Source organism: Pseudophryne corroboree, chromosome 2, assembly GCF_028390025.1.
Source record: "Pseudophryne corroboree isolate aPseCor3 chromosome 2, aPseCor3.hap2, whole genome shotgun sequence".
In the NCBI taxonomy this organism is placed as follows: domain Eukaryota; kingdom Metazoa; phylum Chordata; class Amphibia; order Anura; family Myobatrachidae; genus Pseudophryne; species Pseudophryne corroboree.
The window spans coordinates 143,887,410-143,912,759 of NC_086445.1; the positions used below are offsets into that span (position 1 = coordinate 143,887,410).

The following is a 25,350-nucleotide window of genomic DNA, read 5'->3' on the forward strand; positions in this document are numbered from 1 at the left end:
GAGCATATACATTTACCTGTAATCAATGTCGTTTCCTGCGTAGGTACCCCCTATTGAATGGTGAGTACCACTTCCTCTAAATAAATAGTTTATTGAAGATTCATAGGGGGAGATTCAAATGTTTGAAAAGTCAGTTGGGAGTCTGTTTTTTCCTATCTAATAGACAGGAAAGAACAGACACCCAACCGACTTTTCAAACATTTGAATTCCACCCATAGCATGGCATCAATACAAAGGGGTCTATTCATACAGAAAACGAAAACAGAATTGCTACTTATCACTATACATCGCATCGCTTCGATGCGATGTATAGCTGTAATAAGTAGCAATTCATGTATACTCACCCTTCCGACGATGCGCTGCGGTGTCTGGGGCTCCTGCGGTGAGGTCATCTCCAGCGGTCCTTCCCAGCGATGCGCGGGGTCCAGCGGCGGGTCCCTTTGCGCATGCGCAGGGTGTTGACCTCCCGGCAGGCCGCAGTGGTTGCTGGGAGGTCGGGGGGCGGAGCCAGCGCAAGGTGCAGAGCAGGGATCAGGGAAGCATTGAGCTTCCCTGATGTCTCCACACTACAGTTCAGGTTACGCCGTCCTGAGATGGCGAACCTGAACTCCATGGAGAAGCGGAAAGCTGAGCTTTCCGCACCTTCATGAATCGCACTCGCCATACAAAGGTATGGTGATGCGTTTCAGGCAGAGAGCGGGGGTACCGCTGGAGAAGTCAGAGACTTCTCCACGGTAACCCGCTCTGTGAATTGCAGTAGGCAGAGAAAAGCCCTGTTTAACGCAAAACAGGGCTTTTCACTGCTGCATGAATAGACCCCATAGTGTCTTAGTAATCTGGTACAGCATAAATGTTATCACATTCTGGGGGGCAGATGTAGTAAACCTGGAGAAGTGATAAAGCAGTGATAAGTGCAAGGTGATAATGCACCAGCCAATCGGCTCCAATATGTAAATCGACAGGAACTGACTGGCTGGTGCGTTATCACCTTGCACTTATCACTGCTTTATCACTTCTCCAGGCTTAATACATCTGCCCCACTGTACCAGATGACCAAGACTTGTACTGATGTCATACTACAAATCTTCCATAAACTATTTATCTCGAAGGAGTGATACTGACCATTCAATTGGGAAAACCTTCCCCAAGAAGAGTCATTTGGATTTTGTTGGAGAAATTCTGGAATTTTCTCCTCCTTTTCAAGGCAGCAAAATCCACCAAGTGTTTGGACCGAATTCCCCAAAGTGCTGATGTCCATATTTTTGTTCAATGTACCTTTACCTGTAAAATGGTAGATCTTTACTTGCCCATCTGCCTCTAGGGAACAACTGGTGCCGGTGTCAGATGTATACCTACTAGGCCAGAGGGTGCACATTCAGCATGGGCTTCATGCTGGCATCTCATATACTGTATACTGTGCTCACATATATAGGGTAGGAGAATGACCCTGCTCGTTATTGCTTGCAGGACAGGACATGGGTATGCTAATTCCTCTATGTCCCCATATTTCAGGCGGATGTTGTTCTCGATGAAGATGATGCAACTGTACAAGAAGACGATTTGTCGGGGTCAATGAGCGAGATGCCAGTAGTGATTGAATGTAACGATAGCTTTAGCCTGGAGATGGCAGAGGAGGAGAAAGATGAGCGGATGATGGAACAGTATGCACTAACCCAGTATGTTATGTCTTACATTCTCTTCACTATCCATATTACATATGTGCTGTAATATTGGCTGCTTACTATAGTAATGCATTGGCATATTGTATATTGTATGTTACCACTCAGGAAAAGTTCTCTGCACTATGGATTTCCCTCTGCTCTCCCCACAGGACACACAGGTAGAGGTCACTTTGTGTGGTGGTTCCTTAATGGCACCATGCTATATATTGTCAGTTTTCTCTAACGTCCTAAGTGGATGCTGGGGACTCCGTCAGGACCATGGGGAATAGCGGCTCCGCAGGAGACAGGGCACAAAAATAAAGCTTTAGGATCAGGTGGTGTGTACTGGCTCCTCCCCCTATGACCCTCCTCCAAGCCTCAGTTAGGTTTTTGTGCCCGTCCGAGCAGGGTGCAATCTAGGTGGCTCTCTTAAAGAGCTGCTTAGAAAAAGTTTTTTAGGTTTTTTATTTTCAGTGAGTTCTGCTGGCAACAGGCTCACTGCAACGAGGGACTTAGGGGAGAAGAAGTGAACTCACCTGCGTGCAGGATGGATTGGCTTCTTAGGCTACTGGACACCATTAGCTCCAGAGGGAGTCGGAACACAGGTCTCGCCCTGGGGTTCGTCCCGGAGCCGCGCCGCCGACCCCCCTTACAGATGCTGAAGATTGAAGGTCCGGAAACAGGCGGCAGAAGGCTTTTCAGTCTTCATGAAGGTAGCGCACAGCACTGCAGCTGTGCGCCATTGTTGTCACACACTTCACACCAAGCGGTCACGGAGGGTGCAGGGCGCTGCTGGGGGCGCCCTGGGCAGCAATATTTTATTACCTTAAGGCAAAAGAATACATCACATATAGCCATTAAGGCTTATGGCCCATGCCACTTATCTAAATCCACGGGAGGAAAGCCCGCCGAAATAGGGGGCGGGGCTTATTCTCCTCAGCACACAGCGCCATTTTCCTGCTCAGCTCCGCTGTGAGGAAGGCTCCCAGGACTCTCCCCTGCACTGCACTACAGAAACAGGGTAAAACAGAGAAGGGGGGCATTTTTTGGCGATATACTGGATATATTTAAGCTGCTGTAAGGAACAACACTTATATAAGGTTGTTCCCATATATATTATAGCGCTTGGGTGTGTGCTGGCAAACTCTCCCTCTGTCTCCCCAAAGGGCTAGTGGGGTCCTGTCTTCGATGAGAGCATTCCCTGTGTGTCTGCTGTGTGTCGGTACGTGTGTGTCGACATGTATGAGGACGATGTTGGCGTGGAGGCAGAGCAATTGCCGATAATGGTGATGTCACCCCCCAGGGAGTCGACACCGGAATGGATGGCTTTGTTTATGGAATTACGTGATAATGTCAGCACATTACAAAAATCAGTTGACGACATGAGACGGCCGGCAAACCAGTTAGTACCTGCCCAGGCGTCTCAGACACCGTCAGGGGCTGTAAAGCGCCCTTTACCTCAGTCGGTCGACACAGACCCAGACACAGACACTGAATCTAGTGTCGACGGTGATGAAACAAACGTATTTTCAAGTAGGGCCACACGTTATATGATCACGGCAATGAAGGAGGCTTTGCATATCTCTGATGCTGCAAGTACCACAAAAAGGGGTATTATGTGGGGGGTGAAAAAACTACCTGTAGTTTTTCCTGAATCAGAGGAATTAAATGATGTATGTGATGAAGCGTGGTTTAACCCAGATAGAAAAATGCTAATTTCAAAAAAGTTATTAGCATTATACCCTTTCCCGCCAGAGGTTAGGGCGCGCTGGGAAACACCCCCTAGGGTGGATAAGGCGCTCACACGCTTATCAAAACAAGTGGCGTTACCGTCTCCGGATACGGCCGCCCTCAAGGATCCAGCAGATAGGAGACTGGAAACTACCCTAAAAAGTATATACACACATACTGGTGTTATACTGCGACCGGCCATCGCCTCAGCCTGGATGTGCAGTGCTGGGGTCGTCTGGTTAGATTCCCTGACTGAAAATATTGATACCCTGGATAGGGACAGTATTTTATTGACTATAGAGCAATTAAAGGATGCTTTCCTTTATATGCGAGATGCGCAGAGAGATATTTGCACTCTGGCATCGAGAGTAAATGCGATGTCCATATCTGCCAGAAGGAGTTTATGGACGCGACAGTGGTCAGGTGATGCGGATTCCAAACGACATATGGAAGTATTGCCGTATAAAGGGGAGGAATTATTTGGCGTCGGTCTATCGGATCTGGTGGCCACGGCAACTGCCGGAAAATCCACCTTTTTACCTCAGACCCCCTCCCAACAGAAAAAGACACCGTCTTTTCAGCCGCAGTCCTTTCGGTCCTATAAGAACAAGCGGACAAAAGGACAGTCATATCTGCCTAGGGGCAGAGGAAGGGGTAAGAGAGGGCAGCAAGCAGCCCCTGCCCAGGAACAGAAGCCCTCCCAGGGTTCTGCAAAGCCCTCAGCATGACGCTGGGGCCTTACAAGCGGACTCAGGAACGGTGGGGGGTCGACTCAAGAATTTCAGCGCACAGTGGGCTTGCTCACAGGTGGACCCCTGGATTCTGCAGGTAGTATCTCAGGGTTACAGGTTGGAATTCGAGAAGTCTCCCCCTCGCCGGTTCCTAAAGTCTGCTTTGCCAACGTCTCCCTCAGACAGGGAGACGGTATTGGAAGCCATTCACAAGCTGTTTGCTCAGCAGGTGATAGTCAAGGTACCCCTCCTACAACAGGGAAAGGGGTATTACTCCACGCTATTTGTGGTACCGAAGCCGGACGGCTCGGTAAGACCTATTCTAAATCTGAAATCTTTGAACCTGTACATACAAAAATTCAAGTTCAAGATGGAGTCACTCAGAGCAGTGATAGCGAATCTGGAAGAAGGGGACTTTATGGTGTCCCTGGACATAAAGGATGCTTACCTGCATGTCCCAATTTGCCCTTCACATCAAGGGTACCTCAGGTTCGTGGTGCAAAACTGTCATTATCAGTTTCAGACGCTGCCGTTTGGATTGTCCACGGCACCTCGGGTCTTTACCAAGGTAATGGCCGAAATGATGATTCTTCTGCGAAGAAGAGGCGTATTAATTATCCCTTACTTGGACGATCTCCTGATAAGGGCAAGGTCCAGAGAACAGCTGGAGGACGGAGTAGCACTAACCCAAGTAGTGCTGCAACAACACGGGTGGATTCTGAATTTTCCAAAATCTCAGTTGACCCCGACAACACGTCTGCTGTTCCTGGGAATGATTCTGGACACGGTTCAGAAAAAGGTGTTTCTTCCGGAGGAGAAAGCCAGGGAGTTATCCGAACTTGTCAGGAACCTCCTAAAACCAGGGACAGTGTCTGTACATCAATGCACAAGAGTCCTGGGAAAGATGGTGGCTTCTTACGAAGCGATTCCATTCGGCAGATTCCACGCACGAACTTTTCAGTGGGATCTGCTGGACAAATGGTCCGGATCGCATCTGCAGATGCATCAGCGGATAACCTTATCGCCACGGACAAGGGTGTCTCTTCTGTGGTGGTTGCAGAGTGCTCATCTGTTAGAGGGCCGCAGATTCGGCATACAGGACTGGGTCCTGGTGACCACGGATGCCAGTCTGAGAGGCTGGGGAGCGGTCACACAAGGAAGAAACTTCCAGGGAGTATGGTCAAGCCTGGAGATGTCTCTTCACATAAATATACTGGAGCTAAGAGCGATTTACAATGCTCTAAGTCTGGCAAAACCCCTGCTTCAGGGTCAGCCGGTGTTGATCCAGTCGGACAACATCACGGCAGTCGCCCACGTAAACAGACAGGGCGGCACAAGAAGCAGGACAGCAATGGCAGAAGCTGCAAGGATTCTTCGCTGGGCGGAAGATCATGTGATAGCACTGTCAGCAGTATTCATTCCGGGAGTGGACAACTGGGAAGCAGACTTCCTCAGCAGACACGATCTACACCCGGGAGAGTGGGGACTTCATCCAGAAGTCTTCCACATGATTGTGAACCGTTGGGAAAAACCAATGGTGGATATGATGGCGTCCCGCCTCAACAAAAAACTGGACAGGTATTGCGCCAGGTCAAGAGATCCTCAGGCAATAGCTGTGGACGCTCTGGTAACACCGTGGGTGTTCCAGTCAGTGTATGTGTTCCCTCCTCTGCCTCTCATACCAAAAGTACTGAGAATTATACGGCAGAAGGGAGTAAGAACGATACTAGTGGCTCCGGATTGGCCAAGAAGAACTTGGTACCCGGAACTTCAAGAGATGCTCACGGAGGATCCGTGGCCTCTACCTCTAAGACGGGACCTGCTTCAGCAGGGACCGTGTCTATTCCAAGACTTACCGCGGCTGCGTTTGACGGCATGGCGGTTGAACGCCGAATTCTAAAGGAAAAAGGCATTCCGGAAGAGGTCATTCCTACACTGGTAAAAGCCAGGAAGGAGGTGACTGCACAACATTATCACCGCATTTGGAGAAAATATGTTGCGTGGTGTGAGGCCAGGAAGGCCCCCACGGAGGAATTTCAATTGGGTCGATTCCTACATTTCCTGCAAACAGGATTGTCTATGGGCCTCAAATTGGGGTCCATTAAGGTTCAAATTTCGGCCCTGTCGATTTTCTTCCAGAAAGAATTGGCTTCAGTTCCTGAAGTCCAGACTTTTGTAAAAGGAGTACTACATATACAGCCCCCGGTTGTGCCCCCAGTGGCACCGTGGGATCTTAATGTAGTCTTGGATTTTCTCAAATCCCATTGGTTTGAGCCGCTCAAATTGGTGGAGCTGAAGTATCTCACATGGAAAGTAACCATGCTACTGGCCCTGGCTTCAGCCAGGAGAGTATCAGAATTGGCGGCTTTATCATATAAGAGCCCATATCTGATTTTCCATACGGACAGGGCAGAACTGCGGACGCGTCCTCATTTTCTGCCTAAGGTGGTGTCAGCGTTTCACCTGAACCAGCCTATTGTGGTGCCTGCGGCTACTAACGAGTTGGAGGATTCCAAGTTGTTGGACGTGGTCCGGGCATTGAAAATATATATTTCAAGAACGGCGGGAGTCAGAAAGTCTGACTCACTGCTTATATTGTATGCACCCAACAAGATGGGTGCTCCTGCTTCTAAGCAGACGATTGCTCGTTGGATTTGTAGCACAATTCAACTTGCACATTCTGTGGCAGGCTTGCCACAACCTAAATCTGTCAAGGCCCATTCCACAAGGAAAGTGGGCTCATCCTGGGCGGCTGCCCGGGGAGTCTCGGCATTACAACTCTGCCGAGCTGCTACTTGGTCAGGGGCAAATACGTTTGCAAAATTCTACAAATTTGATACCCTGGCTGAGGAGGACCTTGAGTTCTCTCATTCGGTGCTGCAGAGTCATCCGCACTCTCCCGCCCGTTTGGGAGCTTTGGTATAATCCCCATGGTCCTGACGGAGTCCCCAGCATCCACTTAGGACGTTAGAGAAAATAAGAATTTACTTACCGATAATTCTATTTCTCGTAGTCCGTAGTGGATGCTGGGCGCCCATCCCAAGTGCGGATTGTCTGCAATACTTGTACATAGTTATTGTTACAAAAAAATCGGGTTGTTATTTGTTGTGAGCCGTCTGTTCAGAGGCTCCTACGTTTGTCATACTGTTAACTGGGTTCAGATCACAAGTTATACGGTGTGATTGGTGTGGCTGGTATGAGTCTTACCCGGGGTTCAATATCCTTCCTTATTGTGTACGCTCGTCCGGGCACAGTATCCTAACTGAGGCTTGGAGGAGGGTCATAGGGGGAGGAGCCAATACACACCACCTGATCCTAAAGCTTTATTTTTGTGCCCTGTCTCCTGCGGAGCCGCTATTCCCCATGGTCCTGACGGAGTCCCCAGCATCCACTACGGACTACGAGAAATAGAATTATCGGTAAGTAAATTCTTATTATTTATATAGAACACACACATTCTGCAGCACTTTTACAGAAATTATTTTCATAATTCACATCAGTCTCTGCCCCAGTGGAGCTAACAGCCTATAGGCGGTATCCAATTAGCTGTGGTAATTTAAGCAGCTAATGGATCTGACGGGGCTATTCAGTTACCTCCGATACCGGCCACTTATCCTTCACTCCACAGTAACCTGTGACAAACCATTCAGCAGCTCCCTGCACCTCCAAGTCTGCAATTGTCTGAAACGCAGATGTTCCAAGGAGTACTTGTGGGGTAAGAGTGGTTCCAGGCAAAGTATTCCAATCTGATTGCTAATTAGTGTTGGTGACTACTTTATTGGAAAGGAGAACTTTCCTTGGGTGGATTTCTTCTTTAAAAATAGTGAACAAAACAATAAGAGGTGAGTAAAATGTCTTGCTATAGTAACAGGTGAATCATATTGTTTCTTTACTGATAAAGAATTCTCTTTAGACTTAAAATAAAACAATAACACAACTCTTGGTTTTAATGGCCGTGAACATGAAATAAACTCTCCCAGCCAATATCTGGACATGAGTTGGTGTTGCATTTGAAGACTGCAAGCAGGGTTTTAGTATATAGTGGGTAACAGGCTGTTGCTTCTAGCTGTGCTTCAATCTATACAATTCTCATATACAAAATGATTACATTGTTTATCTGGTGATATCCAAGGTATGAATCTGTCAGGGGTATATAGTCACTGGCTGGGATTTTTAATGCGTGCTTATTCAAAGGCAAGAATCTGCAATGGCCTGCTAATGGCAAAGCTATAACGGACAATAAACTTTTATCTGCTTGTGTTTTTTTCGAATGTATGCTTTAAAGTTTGGAAAGTATATTTGTCCACTTGAGTAGGTTTCATAACCTAGTTATTTCATGAAAAGCTACCTTGTTTATCCTGTGGAGGGCAGTGCTAGGGCATTGTGGGAGTTGTTATGGTTGACACATGCCGTAGCCTATTCCTTGTGTTCATTTTAACACATGGGCCAGATTTAATAATGTGCCACTTGACGATAGTGCTGATATTTTAGCAAAATAGATGGGAGATTAAAAACCGCAATTTTGTTTTTAAAGGTAAAACCAACCTGGTTGTGCTTTTTAAAAAAATTAAATAAATAATGTTGGCGCTTTAAATGTGATGGATTTCCATAAACCTACATGTCATTAGATCTGGGCCATGAACTACGAATTAATAATAATGCTAATTACTTTCCAACTCTCCTTTTAATCATTGTTGATTTATTTATATTTTTTTCAAAGCTTTGGAAATGGAGACCGGATAACACCACCTCCTCCGTCACCTTTCTTCTCGGCCATCTTGGCTGCCTTTCAGCCGACCGCGTGTGATGACGCAGAGGAAGCATGGCGAAGTCACATCAATCAGCTCATGTCAGATTCTGATGGGTCCTGTGCAGTGTACACATTTCACGTGTTCTCTTCCTTGTTTAAGGTGGGTTCTTCAGGTGCTGGCCTGCATGACTAAGGTAGAAGAAATTAAAAAGCTATCTTGTTTTCCTAAGTTGATTTTTTCTTTTTAGGGTTTGTGAATTTTTATAATTCTGCTTGTAGTTTATCAAGGGAAGAAGATTGTCTTTTTTGCAGATGATACAAAGTTGTTAAAGGGCTGAGCAAATGTCAGCATCTCACATAATGCATGTGCACACATCCAGATGTCAGCTAATCAGTAATTAATATTTTACGGTCAATATCCACAAAATAAAGGCATAAAGGTTAGTATAGGGTTAGTTTTGAATGTAGCTTTGGCTGTTTTTCGGCTGATGTAGAGGTATAACTTGATGACTGTACCCTGCAGAGCATACAGAAGAGATTCTGTTTCCTGACGTGCGATGCCGCCTGTTACCTTGGAGACCGCCTTCGCGGTATTGGGTCCAAATTTGTGAGCACGTCACAGCTACTCACACTGTGCTCCGAATGCCCCACTCTCTTTGTGGATGCAGAAACGGTGAGTGTGGCCGTTTCTAGGCTAAAGTCAACCTGCTGGTGCATTTTCCTAATAAGATTAAATGATATGTCATTGGTTTTGCATATATTTGCTGGTTTGTTGAAGTGCTCCAGTGTTCTAAATGGTTATATGGTCTATACCTGTTGCTGAGTACTGAGCCAATGGGCGAAATTCAGATGTTTGTCATGCCGGCAACTACTAGGTTGGGCCCGACGGGACAATTCAGCATTACAGCTCACAGCCTTCCGAGATTTTGATCTGAAATGCGTGAAAAGTGAAAAAAAATAAAAACCAATGTAATTGCATCCCACAATCTCTCACTTCAGACAGGAGATTGTGTCATCTGCCTCAGCACTGGGCATCAGCTCCTGACAGCTCTGGCTCCCCCGTCATATGACCCCCGGATGGGGGAGCAGGGGTGTATGTTAGCTACAGGGCTGAGTGCCAGCTCCTGAGTGCCCTGCTTGCCATCCTCAGCTGCTGCTGCTGTGGCGGGCGTGGGGCACTGACTGGAGGGGTCGCCGCAGCTTAATGGGGAGGCAGGCTAAACAAAATCCCATAAGTGCTGGCTTTTTGGGTCTGCAGCGGCAAAAACACACAGGTTTCATTATATGGAAGATCTAATTGGATACCCTGTAAAAAACAAAGCAAAGCTGTTTTTCGCTCTGATGTTTCATCACACCTAATTGGATACCCCCCCCAGGCAATATGTACAGTATCAGAAATGTCTTGGGAAAGTGCTGTACATTCCTGGGCAGTGACAGGTGCACAAAGATGGCCCGTCTCATGGTCCTGCTTACGGCAACTAGCATTGCTCTCACAGACTGCGTCATAATAATGAGAAGTATTGTAATAAAGACAGCATTGCTGGAGTACTGTTACGTTTGGTTTTTCACACCACATTTAGTGTTGTTGATAGTTTTCATCTTTGTGGCTTGTCAGTAAATTGTAGCCCCCTTGGTGATCAGTGACACCTCCTCCATCTGTTTTTAGTAAGGTACATGAGGAAATGTAATATTCCATTTTTTTGTATATATGACTATCCAATGTCTCATTTTCCTTAGCGTCAGATTTGTATTACATACCACAAAAGTTTTTACATGTTTAGGAACAATGGTATTATAGTAAGCCAGCAAAGTGCTGTAACTGGTGGTGCACATACCAGAGCACATCATGATTGTTCAGTCATTATTATTATTATCTTTTATGTATATGGCGCCACAAGAGATCCACAGCGCCCATTACAGAGTACATAAACACATGAGCAAAACAAGAAAAAAGCACTTACAGTTTGAGACAATATAGTATAAGTTTAAGGTATATACAGAAAACCAGGGTTAGGAGCCATCAAAGGGAGTGTTGCGAATGAGATAGTGTAAGTAAGAGAAGGAAAGGCACATGAGGGGAGGAGGCTCTGCTCTTGCAAGCTTACAATCTAAAAGATAGTTTGCATCTCTTTTGGTAAGTGTGAATGAGTGGTATTATAAATCTCATATCCCTCATGTCAGTAATATGCGACTGCGCTGTTTATGTTGCAGTTGCTGTAACTAGTATGGGGTCTATGCAATTCCGGGCGAATTGCGGCTTTTTTTCGCCCGTTTTTAAATTCTACACAATTCGACCGTCTAATCCCGGCCGGGGGGTGCCGGAATTCGACATATTCAATAAAAAACGGATTCGACAGTCCCGCTGTCGAAAAACGGACCAATTGACGGATAAGTGCGTCCTGGATTCGACTTTTCGGACGGCACAAAAATGGTTAAAAAACCCAGAAAAAAAATAGCGCGGGGTCCCCCCTTCCTAAGCATAACCAGCCTCGGCTCTTTGAGCCGGTCCTGGTTGTAAAAATACGGGGGGGAAATTGACAGGGGATCCCCCGTATTTTTAGAACCAGCACCGGGCTCTGCGTCCGGTCCTGGTGCAAAAAATACGGGGGACAAAAGACGTAGGGGTCCCCCCGTATTTTTTACACCAGCACCGGGCTCCACTAGCTGGAGAGATAATGCCACAGCCGGGGGACACTTTTATATAGGTCCCTGCGGCCGTGGCATTACCCCCCCAACTAGTCACCCCTGGCTGGGGTACCCTGGAGGAGTGGGGACCCCTTAAATCAAGAGGCCCCCCCCCTCCAGCCACCCAAGGGCCAGGGGTGAAGCTCGAGGCTGTCCCCCCCCCATCCAAGGGCTGCGGATGGGGGGCTGATAGCCATGTGTAAAAATAAAAGAATATTGTTTTTTGCAGCAGAACTACAAGTCCCAGCAAGCCTCCCCCGCAAGCTGGTACTTGAAGAACCACAAGTACCAGCATGCGGGGGGGAAACGGGCCCGCTGGTACCTGTAGTTTTACTGCAAAAAAAATACCCAAATAAAAACAGGACACAGACACCGTGAAAGTAAAACTTTATTACATACATGCCGACACACACATACTTACCTATGTTCACACGCCGACCAAGTAGAATCCGGGGTACCTGAAAATAAAATTATACTCCCCTAAATCCAGTGTCCTGGACCCCCCGTGACTCCTGACCGCGGGTAACCTCACAGCTGACCGCAAAGTTCCCACCATTGAAGATAATGGAGCAGCTTTGCATGCGCTGTCTGCCAGCTCAGACGCGCATAGCCAATCAGGAGAGTGCCACGACGTGGCGCTCCCTGATTGGCTGAAGGGACCCTCTGTGACAGGAGTAACGGGGGGTCTCAGCATTCGGGGGAAAGGGGTCCCATGTGTAAACATGGGACCCCTTTCAGTGCATGGATCGGGTATGCGGTTTGTTTTTTTGCCAAGTACGTGGATTATAAAAAAAGAACAGGACACACTGGATTTAGGTGAGTATAATTTTATTTTCAGGTACCCCGGATTCTACTTGGAGAAGTAGACAGAGGTCGGCATGTGAACATAGGTAAGTATGTGTGTGTCGGCATGTATGTAATAAAGTTTTACTTTCACGGTGTGCGTGTCCTGTTTTTATTTGGGTATTTTTTTTGCAGTAGAACTACAGGTACCAGCGGGCCCGTTTCCCCCTCCCGCGTGCTGGTACTTGTGGTTCTCCAAGTACCAGCTTGCGGGGGAGGCTTGCTGGGACTTGTAGTTCTTCTGCAAAAAACAATATTCTTTGATTTTACACAAGGCTATCAGCCCCCCATCCGCAGCCCATGGATGGGGGGGACAGTTTCGGGCTTCACCCCTGGCCCTTGGGTGGCTGGATGGGGGACCCCTTGATTTTAGGGGTCCACACTCCTCCAGGGTACCCCGGCCAGTGGGGACTAGTTGGGGATTTAATGCCACGGCCGCAGGGACCAGTATAAAAGTGTCCCCTGGCTGTGGCATTATCTCTCCAGCTAGTGGAGCCCGGTGCTGGTGTAAAAAATACGGGGTACCACTACGCTTTTTGTCCCCCGTATTTTTTGCACCAGGACCGGACGCAGAGCCCGGTGCTGGTTCTAAAAATACGGGGGATCCCCTGTCCATTTCCCCCCCGTATTTTTACAACCAGGACCGGCTCAAAGAGCCCGAGGCTGGTTATGCTTAGGAGGGGGGACCCCACGCATTTTTTTTTCTGGATTTTAACCCATTCCCACCCCTTCCCACTGGAAACCATGCTCTCTCTATTTTAGTCAGTTAAAAAAAAAAATATTATTTTAAAAAATATATAAATAATAGTTGAGTCTCCTAATAGACAAACCAAGTACCTAATCCCTTCTAATATAAATAGATATGCTAATAGCAATAAAAAAAAATAAAAAAAAACATGTTTTTAAATTTTTTTATTAGATTCCGCCAGCAAAGTGAGGCGGAATAAAATTGACGAAATTACTGTCGAAAAGCACTGTTGTCGAATCGACATTCTTCAATTGAATATACTTTTGTTGTAAAGCTGCATTTTTACCATTGCAGACATGTCGAATTTGACAACTGTCGAATTTTAAAAAGTTGAATCTGAAAAGTCAGTTTTTTTGTCGAAAAGTACTGTATTGCATTGTCTCATTTTTTTTGTGTCGAAAATGCCCCGGTTTTCGACATTTGCGGCAATTCGACCGCAATTGCATATACCCCTATGTCTGTAATAAGAAGAAATAACCAGAAGGCATTGTATTTTAGCTATTATCCTGCGGGCTTCTTGAGAAGTTGAAGTTCAGCGTTTTAGAGCTGCAGGAATACTTGGACACTTACAACAACCGGAAGGAAGCAACAGTATCGGTGAGTTTCCATTACACTGCTTTACAACAAATGATTATTCCCACCTAGAAGCAGTAATAAAGAAACCACTCAACAAGATAATGCTTATTGAACTGTGTTATTGTTTCCATTGCTACAGCCTCAATGTTCTAAAGATTCATGGAGGGTACTTACTGTACATGTACATTTTCTTTTTACACATGCTTAAGTCACAATTTTATGTACTGTACAGGTATATTCTTAATATTTGTTTTTATTTTTTGTTTAATGCATAATGAAAAAATGAAAATTATGTTTTTAACATGTGATTTATAGAAAAATTAAGAGCTTGGTAAATGGTCACTGGGTATTTGAAAAAAAATGTGTATATATATATAATATATTACTTGTTTCCCAGTGTTGCCTTTTTTTTCTCTCTCAATTTCATCCTCCTCTCTCATCAGCCCCCGACCCCTTTTTTTTTCTATCCCCCTCCTAATTCACCCTTTTTCTTCCCACTGTATCTCTTTCTCATCTCATTGCTCTCTCTGTATGTTTCACTTACACTATATTTCTGTCCTGTTTTCTTTTTCTGTTCTCCTTTTTTCTCTCTCGCTAGTCTGTCTTTCTCTTACGTCCTAGAGGATGCTGGGGTCCACTAGAAGCAATTGGCACTTTAAGAGTTTGACAGGGTGGGCTGGCTCCTCCCTCTATGCCCCTCCTACCAGACTCAGTTTAGAAAATGTGCCCGGAGGAGCCGGTCACAGCTAGGGGAGCTCCTAGAGCAGGGGTGGGCAATTATTTCAGCTGAGGGGCCACTTGACATTTCCTGTCAGTATCCGAGGGCCACATACAAAATAGCAGCTCGCCCCACTTGCCAAAAATATAGGGACGTGGCTTCATGCGGAAGGGGTGTGGGAAAAAAATAATACAGATTCATATTAGGCTGCACAAAAGTCTCCATTATTCAAATTGCGCCACACAGTAGCACAACTTACACACATTACACCAGGTAGAGCCCCTTTTACACACATTACGGCAGGTAGAGAGCCTTTTTACACATTAACATTTTATTTAGGATAATTATTGTGCAGCAAGCAAATTATCCAGTGTCTTATGGCCCCTGGGGAAAGGTGTGACACAGTGACAGAACATGGTGGGGGTGACACAGTGACAGAACACGGTGGGGGTGACACAGTGACAGAACACGGTGGGGGTGACACAGTGACAGAACACGGTGGGGGTGACACAGTGACAGAACACGGTGGGGGTGACACAGTGACAGAACACGGTGGGGGGGGTGACATGGTGACAGTACATGGTGGGGTTGACAGCGACAGAACACGGGGAGGTGACACAGTGACAGAACACGGGGGGTGTGACACAGTGACAGAACACGGGGGTTGTGACACAGTGACAGAACAAGGGGGTTGTGACACAGTGACAGAACACGGGGGTTGTGACACAGTGACAGAACACGGGGGGGGTGACACAGTGAAAGAACACGGGGAGGGGGGTGACAGAACACGGGGGGGGTGACACAGTGAAAGAACACGGGGAGGGGGGTGACAGAACACGGTGGGGGTGACAGTGACAGAACACGGGGTGTGTGACACAGTGAAAGAACACGGGGAGGGGGGGGTGACAGAACACGGTGCGGGTGACAGTGACAGAACACGGGGAGGTGACACAGTGACAGAACACGGGGGGTGTGACAGTGACAGAACACGGGGGGGGTGACACAGTGACAGAACATGGGGGGGTGACACAGTGAAAGAACACGGGGAGGGGGGTGACAGAACACGGTGGGGGTGACAGTGACAGAACACGAGGGGTGTGACACAGTGACAGAACACGGGGGGGTGACACAGTGACAGAACACGGTGGGGGTGACAGTGACAGAACATGGGGAGGTGACACAGTGACAGAACACGGGGGGTGTGACACAGTGACAGAACACGGGGGGGTGACACAGTGACAGAACACGGGGGGGTGACACAGTGAAAGAACACGGGGAGGGGGGTGACAGAACACGGTGGGGGTGACAGTGACAGAACACGGGGGGTGTGACATGGTGACAGAACATGGTGGGGGTGACAGTGACAGAACACGGGGGGTGTGACACAGCGACAGAACACGGGGGGGGTGACACAGTGACAGAACACGGGGGTGTGACACAGTGACAGAACACGGGGGGGTGACACAGTGACAGAACACGGGGAGGTGACACAGTGACAGAACATGGGGGGGGGGGGTGACAGTGACAGAACACGGGGGGGGGGGGGGGGGGTGGCACGGTGACAGAACACGGGAGGGGTTGGTACAGCGAGAGCTAAAGATCTCTCCCCCAAACCTAAAAACAGTCTGACGCCACTGCCCGCACACACACACACACACACTTTCTTTCACTTTTCCCATTTACTTACTGATCTGGCTGGCAGTGGCAGGAAGGATGGATCTGTAGCAGTCTGGCTCTTGTCCCGTGTAGCTCCGCCCCCTGAGGTCCCGTGTAGCCCCGCCCCCTCATCGTCACGTAGCCCCACCCCCTTTTCGGCTGAACACAGCCGTTGTCACTGGGGACTCTGGAGGAGGCTGCTACAAAGCAGCAGCAGGAGCAGCAGGGGAGAGAGGCGCCGCTGGCAGCTTGGAGGTACTGCAGTGCAGAGCAATGACAAGCAGCTCAGCCGGTCGGGCCACTTGTCATTGCTCGCTGGTGGGAGGCAGTGGGCCGGGCAGGATCAGTTTGCGGGCCGCATCCGGCCCGCGGGCCGTATTTTGCCCACCCCTATCCTAGAGCTTCTTTAGTTTTATTTTTTTCTAAGAGTTAGTATAGGCACAGGGAGGCTGCTGGCAACAGCCTCCCTGCTTCGTGGGACTTAGGGGTAGTAGTGTCTGCCCTGCGGGGTTTGAGCCACTATCTCCGCTGACAGGACACAGAGCTCCTGAGGGTGATGATCGTTAGCCGTCCCAGGCGACCGCTCACTCCCGCAGCACTGCTGCCACCCCCTAACAAGCGGGGGAGCCGGTATAAAGATGGCGGCAACAGGGTGGGAGCGCAGTGTTATCTGCGCTTCGGAGGCTCAGCGGTACATAGTGCGGCGCTGTGAGGAGCCCCCTGAGCCAGCGCCTATACCCTACACTAGCACCAAGGCTCTCTGTAACGCTGCCAGCACAATTCCTCAGGCCACTATAAAGAAGTGTAGAGCGGGAAGCAGCGCCATGTTCAGGGGGCGGAGCTTCTCCTCAGAGTGGACCCAGCAGCGTTCAGCGCCATTTTCCTGCCTGCAGATCCTCTACAGTGATGCTGACAGGGAGAGCTTGCCCCTCCAAGCAACTCCAGCTATCCTGTGCGGTACCAGGGGGTTGAAGAAGGGGGGGCTGCGTAAATACTGTGTAGTCTATTAAGGTACACAGTAAGCGCCAGGTACTTGTATTATCTCTACCTTGGGAAGCGCTGTGTGTGGGTTGGCTCCAATCTCTGTGGCATTCTTGGGGCGGAAACTGTTTCTGATATTTCCCTGTGTGTGTGTGAGGGGGGGGGGGGGGGGGGGGTTTCACACTGCCATGTCTAGGGACTCTGTGTCTTTTATGCTGCAGAGGACATTTCCTCTTAGGAGGAACCGATTCCATGTACACAGGAATGTAATCCATTGTCTCAGATCCCTATTGCTGAGCCTGAGTTGTTAACCTCGATTAAGGGAATGATCTCTCAGATCTCTACTAGGGTAGCTCATACTGAGGCTGAAACTCAGGTTTTAAAGAAGTCAAGGCAGTTGGGTCAGGTTCTGTTCCTATCCCTTCAAAATCACCTAGCATATACCCACAGAAACGTTCACTTGCCCAGATTATGCAAGATGACACGGATACCGACTCTGACACAGCAGACAGTGATGGGGGGCAGCATCCCTTGCAAAGGGGGTGCAGCTCATGATTGAGGCCATTAGTGATGTGTTAAATATTACTGACACAACACCTGAGCAGGTTGAGGAGGCTTACTCGCTAACCTTCCCTGCGTCTAAAGAATTAAACGCTTTATTTGAAAAATCCTGGGAAAACCCGGGGAAAAAATTCCAGATTTCTAAAAGGATTCTGGTTGCTTTCCCCTTCCCTGAGGAAGAGCGGGAAAAAAAACACCCATAGTTGACGCATCTGTTTCCAGACTGTCGAAAAAGGTGGTTTTACTTGTCCCTGGGTTTATCGCGTTAAAAGAACCGGCTGAACGTAAGATTGATACTACGCTCAAATCCATATACACTGCTTCAGGAGTAGCGCTGAGGCCTACTATTGCCTGCGCATGGATCTCTAAAGCTATAGTAAAGTGGTCAGGCACGTGACTAGAGGATTTGGATTCAATGGATAGAACTGACATTGAATTATTTTTACGTTGCATACAGGATTCTGCGGGGTTCATGGTGGAATCCATGAAGGACCTGGGTATGCTGACTGCAAGGATATCTTCCATGTCTGTCTCAGCTCGCAGGGGACTCTGGCTATGCCAATGGTCTGCAGACGCGGAATCCAGGAGAAGTATGGAGAACCTACCCTACACAGGTCAGGCTCTATTTGGGGAAGCGGATGCGTGGATTTCCACGGCAACAGCGGGTAAGTCACCTTTTCCCTTCTACGAAGAAACCCTTTTCTTCATCTGCATCACAGTCCTTTCGGACCGCTAAGACAAAAAAATCCAAGCCTCCTACCACCTTCTTCAGAGGTGGTCGGGCAAAATCCAAAAAGCCTGCACCCGCAGGCTCTCAGGACCAGAAACCTGCCTCTGGTTCCTCAAAATCCTCAGCATGACGGTGGACCACACAGCCTGGAGGACGGGCTGGTGGAGACGAGACTCAGGCGTTTCAGCCACGTCTGGGTGTCGTCCAGACTGGATCCCTGGGTATAGGATATTGTGTCCCAGGGGGTACAGACTGGAGTTTCAAGAAACCCAACCTCACCAATTCTTCAAATCAGGCTTGCCATCTTTACTGTCAGACAGAACTGTCCTACAGGAAGCCATCCAAAAATTGGAAAAGGCAGAGATCATTGTTCCAGTTCCACCTCATACGCACAGCGTGGGTTACTATTCAAACCTTTTTGTGGTACCAAAACCAGATGGTTCGGTCAGACCAATTTTGAACTTGAAATCGCTAAACCCTTATCTAAGGGAGTTCAAATTCAAAATGGAGTCTCTGAGAGTGGTGATCTCAGGTCTGGAGGAGGGGGAGTTTCTGGTATCCCTAGATATCAAGGATGCGTATCTCCACATTCCGATTTGGCCTCCGCACCAGGCTTATCTCAGATCTGCACTGTTAGACAGTCACTATCAGTTTCAGGAACTGCCATTCGGCCTCTCCACGGCACCGAGGGTGTTCACCAAGGTGATGGCAGAAATGATGGTTCTCCTCCGCAGGCAGGGAGTGAACATAATTCCATACCTGGACGATCTGCTGATAAAGGCGTCATCCAGGGAGAACCTGTTGCAATCCATTGCTCTTACGACTCATCTGCTCAGGGTCCATGGTTGGATCCTGAACCTTCCAAAGTCACATTTGGAGCCAACATGGAGATTATCTTTCCTGGGGATGATCCTCGACACGGAAGTGCTGAGGGTGTTTCTACTGGAGGACAAAGCTTTGGTGATACAAACAATGGTCCGGGATGTCCTGAAGCCAGCCCGGGTTTCCGTTCATCAGTGTATTCGCCTTCTGGGGAAGATGGTTGCCTCCTACGAGGCTCTACAAAACGGAAGATTTCATGCCCGATCCTTCCAACTGGATCTCCTAGACAAGTGGTCGGGTTCTCATCTACATATGCACCTGAGGATACGTATGTCGCCGAAAACGATTTCACTCCTCTGGCGGCTACAAATGCCTCACCTTCTGGAGGGCCGCAGGTTCGGTATTCAGAACTGGATCCTTCTAACCACGGATGCAAGTCTCTGAGGCTGGGGCGCTGTCACTCAAGGGGAAACCTTCCAAGGAAAGTGGTCGAGTCTGGAATCTGGTCTTCCAATAAACATTCTGGAACTAAGAGCCGTATACAATGGTTTTCTCCAAGCAACTTACCTTCTGCGAGATCGACCCATTCAAGTGCTGTCGGACAATGTAACGATGGTGGCCTACATAAAACCGACAAGGCGGAACCAAGAGCAGAGCTGCAATGTCAGAGGTGACCAGAATCATTCTCCGGGCAGAAAACCACGCGTTAGCACTGTCAGCAATTTTCATTCCGGGAGTGGACAACTGGGAAGCGGACTTCCTCAGCAGACACGATCTCCATCCAGAGGTGTTCACGGAGGTGACAAATCTTTGGGGGGTTCCTCAAATAGACTTGATGGTCTCCCGCCTCAACAAAAACTTTGGAGGTATTGCTCAAGGTCAAGAGACCCACAAGCAGTGGCGGTGGACTCCCTGGTAACTCCGTGGGTGTTCCAGTTGGTGTACGTGTTTCCCCCACTTCCACTAATTCCAAGGGTTCTATAGTTCATAAGGAGAACAAGAGTTCAGGCAATCCTCATTGCTCCAGACTGGCCAAGAAGGGCTTGGTACATGGATCTTCTGCTGGAAGAGCTGAGGCCTCTTCCTCTTCGGGAGGACCTGCTGCAGCAGGGGCCGTTCGCTTATCAAGACTTACCGCGGCTACGTTTGACGGCATGGAGGTTGAACGGCAGATATTAGCTCGGAAGGGCATTCCGAACAAGGTTATTCCTACCCTGATACAGGCTAGGAAAGGAGTAACGTCTAAATATTACCATCGCATTTGGAAAAAATATGTATCTTGGTGTGAGTCCAAGAAGTTTCCTACGGTGGAGTTTCAACTGGGACGGTTTCTCCTCTTCCTGCAAGCAGGTGTGGATATGGGCCTGAGGTTGGGATCCGTAAGGTCCAGATTTCGGCCCTATCCATTTTCTTCCAGAAACAATTGGCTTCCCTCCCTGAGGTTCAGACTTTCTTGAAAGGGGTTCTGCACATCCAGCCTCCCTTTGTGCTGTCTACGGCGCCCTGTGATCTTAACGTTGTGTTTACAGTTCCACCAATCGGATTGGTTCGAACCTCTACCGGAGGTTGAGGTCAAGTTTCTCACGTGAAAGGCTGTCACTTTGTTGGCCTTAGCTTCTGCTAGACGTGTGTCGGAGTTGGGGGCTTTGTCTTGTAAGAGCCCTTACTTGATCTTCCATGAAGATAGAGCTGAGCTCCGGACACGTCAGTTCCTTTCAAAGGTTGTCGGCATTTCATATCAACCAACCTATTGTGGTGCCAGATGCTACTGACTCCTCAATTTCATCGAAGTCCTTGGATGTTGTGAGGGCTCTGAAAATCTATGTGAAGAGGACTGCTCGTCACAGAAAATCGGACTCTGTTTGTCCTGTACGATCCCAAGAAACTTGGGTGTCCTGCTTCTAAGCAGACGATCTCTCGCTGGATCAGGTTCACTATCCAGCATGCATATTCTATGGCAGGATTGCGGGTGTACTACATCTGTTAAGGCCCACTCTACTCGTAAGGTGAGTTCTTCCTGGACGGCTGTCCGGGGTGTCTCGGCTTTACAGCTTTGCCGAGCGGCTACTTGGTCTGGGTTTAACACGTTTGCAAAGTTCTACAAGTTCGATACTTTGGCCTCTGAGGGCCTGAAGTTTGGTCAATCAGTTCTGCAGGAGCCTCCGCGCTCTCCCTCCCGTTCTGGGAGCTTTGATACATCCCCATGGTACTAATGTGTACCCCAGCATCCTCTAGGATGTAAGAGAAAATAGTATTTTAATTACCTACCTGTAAATCCTTTTCTCGTAGTCCATAAAAGATGCTGGACGCCCGCCCAGCGCTTTGGAATCCTGCAGTGGTTACTTAGTTCAGTACTGCTTAATTCTTGGTAAAGTACTGTTTTGTTACTTGGTAAAGTAATCTTGTTCAGCCGTTGGCGAGTTTTCAAGCGGGTTAGCTTGGTTTGCCTTGTATGTGTGAGCTGGTATGAATCTCGCCACTATCTGTGTAAAATCCTTCTCTCGAAGTTGTCCGTCTCCTTGGGCACAGTTTCTATACTGAGTATGGTAGGAGGGGCATAGAGGGAGGAGCCAGCCCACACGCTCAACCTCTTAAAGTGCCAATGGCTCCTAGTGGACCCATATATACCCCATGGTACTAATGTGGATCCCAGCATCCTCTATGGACTACGAGAAAAGGATTTACCGGTAGGTAATTAAAATCCTATTTTCTCTATCATCCATAAGGGATACTGGGGACACTTAGTACGATGGGGTATAGATGGAGTCCAATGGAACCAGTGCACTGTAAATTTCTTCAACAGGGTGTGCTGCTCCTCCCTTCTATGCCCTTCCTCATAGCTCAGTTTAGAAAAATATGCCCTCAGGAGAGGATGCACACACCAGAGTTTTTCTTCAGTTTATCTTAATGTTTGTTATTTTCAGGTAAGCTGTTGGGCAACAGCTTACCTGCACCGAGGGACACTGGTGGGGGACCGACACAGGCCTCCTGGAGGTGCTGAGTTGGATCCCGCTGACAGGACAACGGTCCTGAGGGTCAGTGTACCGCAGGCATTGCGATCTTGCGCGCGCACACACCCGCATGCCCGCCGCACACCCCCAGTACAGAGCCTGAAGGTCGGCAGAGTGGTCCAGTTCTATGTGGGGCACAATCGCGGGGCAGGCATACAGACTTCCCTTGGGGTGTCCCATATCCCCCCGCGTAGACTGGCCAACATTTGCGAAAATAGGTTGGTGCCTCATTTTACACAAATTGGGAACTTTTGCCAGTATAAATATATATACACTGCTCAAAAAAATAAAGGGAACACTTAAACAACACAATGTAACTCCAAGTCAATCACACTTCTGTGAAATCAAACTGTCCACTTACGAAGCAACACTAATTGACAATCCATTTCACATGCTGTTGTGCAAATGGAATAGACAACAGGTGGAAATTATAGGCAGTTAGCAAGACACCCCCAATAAAGGAGTTGTTCTGCAGGTGGTGACCACAGACCACTTCTCAGCTCCTATGCTTTCTGGCTGATGTTTTGGTCACTTTTGAAAGCTGGCGGTGCTTTCACTCTAGTGGTAGCATGAGAGTCTACAACCCACACAAGTGGCTCAGGTAGTGCAGCTCATCCAGGATGGCACATCAATGCGAGCTGTGGCAAGAAGGTTTGCTGTGTCTGTCAGCGTAGTGTCCAGAGCATGGAGGCGCTACCAGGAGACAGGCCAGTACATCAGGAGACGTGGAGGAGGCCGTAGGAGGGCAACAACCCAGCAGCAGGACCTCTACCTCCACCTTTGTGCAAGGAGGAACAGGAGGAGCACTGCCAGAGCCCTGCAAAATGACCTACAGCAAGCCACAAATGTGCATGTGTCTACTCAAATGATCAGAAACAGACTCCATGAGGGCCCGACGTCCACAGGTGGGGGTTGTGCTTACAGCCCAACATTGTGCAGGACGTTTGGCATTTGCCAGAGAACACCAAGATTGGCAAATTCGCCACTGGCGCCCTGTGCTCTTCACAGATGAAAGCAGGTTCTCACTGAGCACATGTGACAGACGTGACAGAGTCTGGAGACGCCAAGGAGAACGTTCTACTGCCTGCAACATCCTCCAGCATGACCGGTTTGGCAGTGGGGCAGTAATGGTGTGGGGTGGCATGTCTTTGGGGGCCGCACAGCCCTCCATGGGCTCGCCAGAGGTAGCCTGACTGCCATTAGGTACCGAGATGAGATCCTCAGACCCCTTGTGAGACCATATGCTGGTGCGGTTGGCCCTGGGTTCCTCCTAATGCAAGATAATGCTAGACCTCATGTGGCTGGAGTGTGTCAGCAGTTCCTGCAAGACAAAGGCATTGATGCTATGGACTAGCCCGCCCGTTCCCCAGACCTGAATCCAATTGAGCACATCTGGGACATCATGTCTCGCTCCATCCACCAACAGACAACAGACTTTCCAGGAGTAGGCGGATGCTTTAGTCCAGGTCTGGGAGGAGATCCCTCAGGAGACCATCCGCCACCTCATCAGGAGCATGCCCAGGCGTTGTAGGGAGGTCATACAGGCACGTGGAGGCCACACACACTACTGAGCCTCATTTTGACTTGTTTTAAGGACATTACATCAAAGTTGGATCAGCCTGTAGTGTGTTTTTCCACTTGAATTTTGAGTGTGACTCCAAATCCAGATCTCCATGGGTTAATAAATTTGATTTCCATTGATAATTTTTGTGTGATTTTGTAGTCAGCACATTCGACTATGTAAAGAACAAAGTATTAAATAAGAATATTTCATTCATTCAGATCTAGTGTTATTTTAGTGTTCCCTTTATTTTTTTGAGCAGTGTATATAGCTCCAGCACCATTGCAATGGGCGGAGCTTCCTCAGAGCGGGACCAGCGGCTTCCTGGCTCCAATTCCTTGCACTCTCAGCATTGCTGCAGGAGTGCCAGCTCCTCCAAGTGATTCTCCATGGCCAGACACTGGTACAGGGGTGTAGTTAAGGGGGAGAGCCCGCTGTGGGACATTTGTATTTGGCTCCTCACGCACTGTACACCAAATTGCCTCTCTTCTAACCAGTGGCGTAAGTTCGTCACAGTTGCCCGGAGACAAGTTCATACCAGTCCCCCCCCCCCTTATATTTAGATAAATATGTGTATGTATGTGTGCATATATATGTATGTGTGTGTGTGTGTGTGGTGTTCTGAATTTTTTTTTATATACTGTATATATAGATTTCATTGTCTTTTATTTTAAATCACACATTTCTTAGCAGTCCTACCCAGGATTAGAACTCACTGACAGCAGACACTTTACTGATGGAGCTATTTGCTCAAGTACAGGAAGCATGAGAATTGTAACTATATGAAGTTATGTGTAATTGTCAGAGAAGTAACTTCATATAGTGAAAAGATAGCGGCAGCCATCAATTATTTTACTTCAATGGTGTCACAGAATGGGGGGAGAAGAGCCCCCCTTCAGGGCAGGAGCCCGGCGGCAGATGACTCCGTTGCCTCCCAGAGTTCTGCCTCTGCTTCTAACTGTATAATTGTCAGGCTGTGTGCTGGTTCCTCCTCTCTGAGTCTCTCCACACATACTGGGCTAGGCAGGCTTGCTTGTACCTGTGTCTCTGTGTATGTGTGTGTGAATGTAGATGTCCTCTGTCAGCATGTTGAAAAAAGTTGTGTGCACTATTTGTCACACCAGGTTTTTCCTCTCCCATTCAGATTATCTCATGTGTGAACAATGCAGTCAGCTTTCACAAGGTAGTCAAAAAAGACAGTACTAACGGTTCCAGGGGCTACAGCCTTAAAGGAACCCGCAGACTGGAAAATAGAGACAACCTTAAAATCTATTTTTTGGCGCTGGGGCCTCCCAAAGGCCTGTTATTGCAGGTTGTTGGGTGACTCACGCCATACATACTTGGGCTGGTAATCTTCAGGAGGGCCTCACTGGGGATCAGTCCCTGGCTGATATGGTGACACGGATTCAGCACATCCAAGAATCTGCCTGCTTCCTCTGTGATAACATCAAAGGAATTGGCATTATAAATGCCCGTACCTCTACCATGGCGGTTTCTGCACGCAGAGCGTTGCGGTTGCATCATTGGGTGGCAGATGCAGAGTCTAAAAGGAGTGTGGAAGCCTTGCCCTTCACAGGTGATTGGC

At 48.3% G+C, this 25,350-nt stretch overlaps 1 protein-coding gene across 10 annotated transcripts in view; it reads left to right on the forward strand.

The window, feature by feature from the left end:
• FRY (FRY microtubule binding protein) overlaps nt 1–25,350 on the forward strand; it is a 761,330-nt gene that overhangs the window by 712,331 nt on the left and 23,649 nt on the right. For 9 of the 10 annotated variants that reach the window (XM_063951775.1, XM_063951776.1, XM_063951769.1 and 6 more), the window contains 4 exons: nt 1,513–1,676; nt 8,844–9,033; nt 9,397–9,546; nt 13,648–13,746. In XM_063951775.1, the coding sequence (XP_063807845.1) occupies nt 1,513–1,676; nt 8,844–9,033; nt 9,397–9,546; nt 13,648–13,746 (603 nt within the window). Of the gene's footprint in view, nt 1–1,512; nt 1,677–8,843; nt 9,034–9,121; nt 9,314–9,396; nt 9,547–13,647; nt 13,747–25,350 lie in introns of those variants that run through there. The other variant, XR_010204858.1, reaches the window with a different exon arrangement.